At 38.8% G+C, this 8960-nt stretch overlaps 1 protein-coding gene across 1 annotated transcript in view; it reads left to right on the plus strand.

Moving 5' to 3' along the window:
* The first annotated feature begins 422 nt into the window (after nt 1-422).
* gucy1b1 (guanylate cyclase 1 soluble subunit beta 1) overlaps nt 423-8960 on the plus strand; it is a 28526-nt gene continuing 19988 nt past the window's right edge. Inside the window, exons 1-5 of the mRNA XM_063008594.1 lie at nt 423-504; nt 2397-2470; nt 5102-5202; nt 6809-6927; nt 7047-7244. Coding sequence (XP_062864664.1) covers nt 502-504; nt 2397-2470; nt 5102-5202; nt 6809-6927; nt 7047-7244 — 495 coding nt within the window. The 5' untranslated portion in view covers nt 423-501. The remainder of the gene's footprint in view (nt 505-2396; nt 2471-5101; nt 5203-6808; nt 6928-7046; nt 7245-8960) is intronic.

Below are 8960 nucleotides of genomic sequence, written 5' to 3' on the forward strand. Positions count from 1 at the left end.
TTAAATAAGTGAAATAAGTGAAATAAGTGAACCCATGTTGCTGTGAGCCACCAGCCTGCTGTTTTATATCATTTACCCCAAATATGTTCATAAAACTTTAGAGTTAAAGCACCGTCATGTTTCTCTGGCTCAGATTCTCGCCTCCGGTCACTGTCTGTTGCGTGTTCTTCCCAAATCCGCCTCGAAAACACGCAGAAGGTGGATTGTCTCTCCAGATGAAGCTCTATATTTCGGTGACCAACTTGCACTTGTGTCACGCATGCGCAGTGAGGCTTTAACTCACCCCGACCGCGCCGCTGAGAGGTCCTCTTAAAGAGCGTGTACGTCAGCAAATCTCTGATCGCTGATTGGTTGAACCGCCTGTCAATCAGAGAGCCTAGCGTGGACTGGTGGGTTCTGCTGAACAGCTGTAAGCGCATCAGAGCCTCAGATTTATTATTATAATAATTATAAGAATTAAATCAATCTGTGGATTAAACAAACCGGGGGATTTTATACAAAATGGTATGTACTAATATAAACACTGTATATTTATAGAATTAATGCTGTAATTCTGCAGATAAAGATGAGGTTTGTGTGCAGGTTTATGTGCGGTGATGCGGCTGCGGCGCATTTAGACAGAAACGGAGCGCAGTTAGAAATAAGGAATTATTATTATTAATTAATGTATTAGAATTAGAATCATTATATATTTTCTCTCATTATGCATGTGTATGACCAGCACAATATTTTATCTGTTGCTATTAATAGCAGGTCGAGTTATGCTGTATAGAAGTGGGCTGCATAATCTACATCTTTTATTTAACAGCTAAAACGTTCATAATATTAATAAATAATTATAAAATAACACAAGATATTTAAATTGTAGTTATGCAAAAACAGATGGCTGAATTCTGAGACATTTTGCAAAGTATAACTTTTTACCATTCATTAAATTTACTGTCATCGAAATGTAATGATGCTTAACAATTATTATAATTTAATTAACAGTTATTTAATTATTTATTTATTCATTCTAAAAATGAAGAAAAAACAAACTATTGCTTACAGAACCTAGTACTTTTTCATGTGATGGGGAGAGCGGGGTGGGTTGTGTTATTTTCCAGTGCATTAGGGGGCGCTGTTAGGTAGCATCATAACAACTTTTAAATTAAATGTTTACAAACATCTGTAATAAATATGTATTTAATAGCAGGCTTAAGATTTCCTTGTTTACTGCAGCTGTTCTTCTATGACACGACACAAACTCTCAAACCTTTCTGAATCCGAGTCATTCTTTGTGTCTAGCTCGGTGTATAATATCATTTACCTTTGTAGCAAAGCTTTCTAAGTGCTCATTTACATTGTCGGCATTTAGCAGACGCTTCTATCCAAAGTGACTTACAATATACAGTCTAAGCAATTGAGGATTAAGGGTCTTGCTCAAGGGCCCAACAGTGGCAACCTGGCAGTGGTGGGGCTTGAACCGGCAACCAGTATCTTAACCACTAGGCTACAACTGCCCTGCTTGTTAGTGATTATGATTGAATATAGTTGGTACATTCTCTGTGCCCATATGAATTGGGTTGAGGTGTTTCAGTCACACATGTGTATAAAATCAATTCGATAAAATAAAGTACATTCTTCAACTATGTGGCAGCAGTTTGGAGAAAGCCACAACTTTGTTATGACCGGGTCCTTGTGCTATAAGGATGACATTATAGAACACCATAGTAATAAATTAATACGTCAAGTGAAAAAGCCTCCCATAACTCCCAGATTCTCTGTGTACCTGTATATATTTTTAAATGAAAAGCCAATAAGCACATGGTCAGATGTCTACATACATTTAGTGTAGGCCATATAGGCTTTGTTTTATAATATTTTGTGCCAAAAAAAAAGGCTCTTGGTTAACTAAATCCCATAAAGTCTGGGTTCTTTGAGACAAATTCTTAGACTCTTCTGGTCTGGATTGGTTGGCACATGGATTTTGTAACATTTCATTAAGCTTTAAGTTACTTTAGTTTGGTCAAACTCTTTGGCGTAGCATGTTTTTACCAGAAGGTTGGGTGTAAATAATGGTGTAAATAATTCAATTTTTTGAAGTGTTGAATGCTCCACAACTGTGTTTGGACTTTGAAGTCACAGTTGCCTACAGGACCCTGAATCTTACAGCTTCTTTCGTTATTATTAATAATACTGAGCCAATAAATTCATGTTTTTATTAACATCATATTTACATTTATATCATAATATTAACAACACAATTTTGTATTAAAATTATTAAAATACAATCCTAGTTTTGTATATTAAGTTGTTTGAATGTCAATACTAATGTTATTTGCCAGTCCAGACATCTATGGTAAATTAATTTTTTAAGCTGTATTGTATAATAAACTTTTGTTTGTATTTTGCAGTACGGCTTTGTGAATCATGCCTTGGAGCTCCTGGTGTTACGAAATTATGGCCCGGATGTGTGGGAGGACATCAAGTAAGTAAAAAATAATAGAAAATAATAATAATGTTTAATATAATAATATCAAAAAGTATACTTATCCCAAGAACATGTCTTACAAGACATAAACACCAACACGTGCTGTTCTTACAGATTTAGTTGCTAGATGAAGTTTACAAACACCATAAACACCATAATATATATATATATCCACTTACCATATAGAAGCACTTTGTAGTTCTACAATTACTGACTGTAGTCCATCTGTTTCTCTACATACTGTTTTAACCTGCTTTCAAACTGTTCTTCAATGGTCAGGACCCCCACAGGACCACCACAGAGCAGGTATTATTTAGGTGGTGGATGATTCTCAGCACTGCAGTGACACTGACATGGTGGTGGTGTGTTAGTGTGTGTTGTGCTGATATGAGTGGATCAGACACAGCAGCGCTGCTGGAGTTTTTAAACACCTCACTGTCACTGCTGGACTGAGAATAGTCCACCATCCAAAAATATCCAGCCAAAAGCGCCCCGTGGGCAGCGTCCTGTGTCCACTGATGAAGGTCTAGAAGATGAGCAACTCAAACAGCAGCAATAGATGAGCGATCGTCTCTGACTTTACATCTACAAGGTGGACCAACTAGGTAGGAGTGTCTAATAGAGTGGACAGTGAGTGGACACGGTATTTAAAAACTCCAGCAGCGCTGCTTTGTCTGATCCACTCATACCAGCACAACACACACTAACACACCACCACCATGTCAGTGTCACTGCAGTGCTGAGAATCATCCACCACCTAAATAATACCTGCTCTGTGGTGCTCCTGTGGGGGTCCTGACCATTGAAGAACAGGGTAAAAGCAGGTTAACAAAGTATGTACTGAAACAGATGTACTGCAGTCAGTAATTGTAGAACTACAAAGTGCTTCTATGTGGTAAGTGGAGCTGATAAAATGGACAGTGAGTGTAGAAACAAGGAGGTGGTTTTAATGTTATGGCTGATCGGTGTAAATAAGTTTAATTAAATGTACAGTAAGTATTTTATTAATATTGAGTTAATGGGGTGTTTATAGTGTTTGATTTACTCTATATATAAAATCACAGTATTTAAAGATTAGATTAGACAGATTATAGAAGCGTCCGAGTTTAATACAGTAACGTCTGGCAACTCCACTATATCAGAGTCTTTACAGTGTTTAAGTTTAGCTTGTGTAGCTAAAGTTTATTTAATACACTGATCTGGCTATTTTAGGAACCAGACTGTTCCACTGTAAACACGTCCTCAGTCCTGTAGAGCAAAACTTCTCGACATTTCAGACGTAACAGACTGGAACGGGCTGGAACAGTGAATACTTTTGTTCTTGTGGTCCATATGTGTGAATTCATGTATAATAATAACAGAGCTCAGGTAGCTCATGGGTAACCTAATCTCTGCTGTAGAATTTTGACTCTCCGGTGGAGATTGTTCTCTGTTTTTGTTTGTTTTTTAATCACAGGGTGAGTTTAGTTCTCATGTTGAGATCTGGAGCGCCGGATCTGATTAATGATCTGATTTATTTATAATCTGAATACGTTCTTTCCCTTAATTGTAGATGTGAGTTCTGGGATGATGGCTCGTCTCACCAGGTTGATGATGATGTGATTCAGAGTTGTTTGTACAGCTGAGATCAGGTGGAACCTCATTAAGCAGCTAAATGAAGCTTCATACATCAGATTCAGTCTTTATTTACACACGAGCCCAAAATTTACTCGTTCGATCATCTGTAACTGATTGTGAGCCGGTGTGGTGAAACGGTAACAGCAGTGACTGAGCTCTGGGGGTTCGAATCCCTGGCTGGGCCTACAGATACAGAGGGTGCATAGTATTACATGAACCTAACCACTCTGGGGACACGTATGGTATCAGTGTAGGTCCCAAACTTGGATAAATAGAAGAGTTGTGTCAGAAAGGGGCATCCAGTGGCGCCCCCTAGCGGGAGCATCTTCAAAGAATCATCATTATCATTAATAACTGATCAACAGACATCAAGATCACATGACATTTACGTTAGAAGTTCACATTTTTCAACACTTTATATAATAATTTAAAACATTTACAGTGGCGTAAAAGCAGATACACTGAGAGTATTCGGACACCTGACCACGAGTTTGTCGGACATAAGGTTTCAAAAACAAAATGTGACCATAATGTGACCATTTAGTCAAAAGAGATGATTTGTATCGCTGGGCACTGATGTTTGATGTTCTGGTTCATTCCAGAGCTGTTGAGTGGGGCTGAGGTCAGGTCTTTAAACAGGAAACAGGAATGAGTCTTCCCTAAACTGTTGCTGCAAACTCAGAAGCAAAGAATTCCCTTTATATCATTGATTTATTACTCCTGTTGTTGCTGAAACACATGAATTCAGTAATTAGAAGGAGCGTCCCAATACTTTTGTCTATACAGTGTAAGGCTAAATGTAATGGAACAGCACTAAATTTGCTTCGTCCCAACTTTTATGGAGTAAATTCCAGCTATTAAAGTTGGAATAAGTGTACAGAGTAGATACAGAAACATTTAGGCATGTTTTCAGACTGATAAGAGAATTTACACACCGCCGGGTTTCTGCTTTGCTAAGCATTTCACGTTCAGATTTATAACTCACAGTGTATAAAACACATTGTATTTTAGGAGGGAGGCGCAGGTCGATGTTGAAGGACAGTTCCTGGTCAGGATCATCTACGACGACACCAAAACGTACGATCTCGTATCTGCTGCCAGCAAAGTGCTGAGTAAGTATTTTAGCTATAAAACGTAGTTATTTAATGATGTGAAGCAGCGGTTCTCAACCAGGGGGCCGAAGAACTGAGAAAAGTAAAAAAGAATCACACATGATTGGACGGGTAAATCAATAGGCTGTTCGCATAAGCGAGATTTCTTTGTTACGTCTTATAGATCTATTTTAAACTACCTATATTCTATGTTGGGTCTTTGAGAATGGACAAAGATTTGAATTGTCCACTTCAAAAGCGCAAAGGTCAACAGATTCAGATGCAGATCACAAGACCTTTTGTCATCCTTGCTGAAAGTGTAAGAAAAACATCATAACCTGTGTCAAGGAGTTCCCAGATTTTTTTTTTAACACTGGGAGGTCTAAGAACCGCTGATATCAAGGATTCACCTGAATATTATCCAGTCTAACCAAGATATTACATTGTTTTACATTGTTGTTTTTAGTTAGTTAATAGTTGTGGACTAAGCAACTTTTTCTTTAAAAGCTGTGACTTACATTTAGCATTAAATTAATCTTTTAATCGATTATGCATCTTCCTCTCTTTGGATTTGGCAAATCTGGGTATATAGTAAAATAAAACACAGTGAGATATTTCACACATTCTGTGTCTTTTATGCATGGTGGTGGAAACATGCGAGTACACTATAATTGTAACATCATTTCTGTCAGACTGAGGTTGTTTTTACACCTGAATGCTGAATATTCTGGTCCATAAGCAGAAAATATTCGAGGCTCGTTATGCAGGGAATTTATAACTGCAGGATTGTGTTCATATATAGAATTGTTTTAAACCCCAGTTCAATCATGTCTCATGTATAATAAGGTGCAGAAAATTTATCTATCCATCCATTCATCATCCTCTGTCCATTCATCCATCCATTCATCCATCCATCCTCTGTCCATTCATCCATCCATCCATCCATCCATTCATCCATCCATCCTTCTAATGAAAGTTGTTCCTAAGCAGCTGTTATAGTTTTTCAGGCGGTTGCTCTGGTGCTGCATGTGATTGGTAGGGTGTTTCTAGGTGAGAATAATAAAATGGTTTAGGTGGTTGCTAGGATGTGACTAAGGGGTTATGCTATTCAAGGTGATTGCAGGGGTGTTACTGGTTTACAAGGGTGTAAATTGGTGGTTCCTGTGGTATCTCTGGTGGTTTCTTAGATATGCTATGGTGGCTGTTGTGCTAGGGAAACTTGGTAAAAAAAAGATAATTCCATGAACTGCAGTATCAGGGTTTATGTTATTAGTGTGACTGGCTGTTGTAAATGTTTAATGTGTTTGTAAATTAGGTGTAAATATTATAAAGCACCACATTATGGATGTAATTTCCAGTAAACGTAACATCTGATTATGTTCAAACTCCACACTTAAATTTCTTATTTACAAGATGGGAAAGATAAACAGACATCACTACAGCTGATGATAAATCATAATGTTGATATAATTTAAGTTGCTGACTTTTGTGTGCAGTGTTTACTGCTGTATTAAATTATAACATTTACTGTTTACGTTACCAGATCAGGCTGAGACCTCGGTGCTTAAACATGTAATTACTGAAATAAAATTGTACAGAAATGTAACACGCTTGTTATCTCGTACAGAGATGGACGCGGGTGATATTCTGCAGATGTTTGGGAAGATGTTCTTCGAGTTCTGTCAGGAGTCAGGCTACGATACCATTCTGAGAGTGCTCGGCTCAAACGTTCGAGAATTCCTGCAGGTAAGAAGCTACGGTTTATATACTGATGATATTAAAAATCTGAGCGTCTTTATTAGGGCTGGAATGATTACATATAATTGTATCAGTGTTAAATATTCCACTGGTCCTTCTGATTTCAGAACCTGGATGCTCTTCATGACCACCTGGGTACCATCTACCCCGGCATGCGCGCTCCGTCCTTCCGCTGTACGGACGCTGAGAAGGGAAACAGTCTGATTCTGCACTATTACTCAGAACGAGAGGGGCTGCAGGACATCGTCATCGGCATCATCAAAACCGTCGCGCAGCAGATCCACGGAACCGAGATCGACATGAAGGTCCAGCGTCCATTCTCTTTTATTTAAACACATTGTGACTCGAGTCCTCTGGTCTGTCATCCCACGGCTACTCATTTAGCAAACTATATAGCCAAAAGTATGTGGACACCTGACCATAAGCTTGCTGGACACCTTATAGCAAAACCAAACTTTAATATTAAGTTGACCTACTTTTGCTGCTCTAACAGCCTCCACTCTTCTGCAGAGGGTTTTAATAAGATTTTGCAACGTTAATCAAATAAAATATGATTTTAATAAATGTAAAACCAGCAGGACTATAGTACTCTATATTATTATATTATTATAATATATTGTATTATTATTATTATTATTATTTAGACTCATTATATAGTAATACACATGGACAGCAATAGATAGCAAGCAACTCTTTAGCAACAACCTAGCAACCACCTAGAACTAGAACGCCATAGTAACAACATAGCAAAACCTTAGCAACCACCTAGAATATCAAACAACCCTTAGAAACAACCTAGCAACCACCTACAATACCAGCAACTCTTTAGCAACAACCTAGCAACAACCTAGAATATCAAGCAACTCTTTTGCAACCACCTAGAACTAGAACACCATAGTAACAACATAGCAAAACCTTAGCAACCACCTAGAATATCAAACAACCCTTAGAAACAACCTAGCAACCACCTACAATACCAGCAACTCTTTAGCAACAACCTAGCAACAACCTAGAATATCAAGCAACTCTTTTGCAAACACCTAAAACTAGAACACCAGAGTAACAACATAGCCAAACCTTAGCAACCACCTATAATATCAAACAATTCTTTCCCAACAACCTAGCAACCACCTACAACTAGAACACCACAGTAACACACATGAATAAGAGCAGTTCAGTCAGTGTTTGATTCATTAGCGTACTGTAATAAGAACTGTAATAAGAGCTCGACAAATGCAAGCCCGACAACCTAGCTCCAGTATCATGATGTTGGTCTGCGGGAGGGAAGACTGGCAGCTCTTTTCGACTGACATGGAACAGGTTCGAATCTCATTGAATGTGCAAATAACACACTGACACTTGTGCACCTTTATACCAATTAAAAATCAACGAGAATTTATTTACATTTGACAAGAACTCTGTTGGTTGCTCAGTGTTTGTCCGTCATATTTGTCATTTTCTATGAGAGGAAGTGTCGGACGCTAAGAATTTAGACATGCCCTCCTCTCAAGAGTGTAGGACGACATAAAATGCATCTATGTAGAGAGGAGTTCACTAGGTGTTTCAGACAAACCAGACGTTTCTCTACAGGACTGGCACAACACACTGTACCCTGACTGAATACACGTCCTAGCTGATGTAAATGATTAGAATGGGTGTCCACATACTTTTGGCTGTGCGTATTCGCACCGCATTGTGACAGCGGGGATAATAAATAAGGTGAAGACGAGGCAGGATAAGAATGAAGACGTTCCTGACTCAGACGGTGAGTTTATCTCTCGTCTCTGTGTAAATATCAGCCTGTTTTTACCCTGAAAGAAAGCAGAAAAAGCCGAATCGCCTCTCAGATCCTTCACTGCACACCCCCCCCCCCCCCCCCACCACACACACACACACACACACACACACACACACACTTCCCTCGTTTTCACCCCCGCATGAGCGAGTGGAGCCGACAGACTCTCCGAATCTAGCGCTCGATCTGGCGATAAAACGTTAGCCACGGTTGCCATGGTGACCGC

Source organism: Trichomycterus rosablanca, chromosome 14, assembly GCF_030014385.1.
Source record: "Trichomycterus rosablanca isolate fTriRos1 chromosome 14, fTriRos1.hap1, whole genome shotgun sequence".
NCBI classification, from domain to species: Eukaryota; Metazoa; Chordata; class Actinopteri; order Siluriformes; family Trichomycteridae; genus Trichomycterus; species Trichomycterus rosablanca.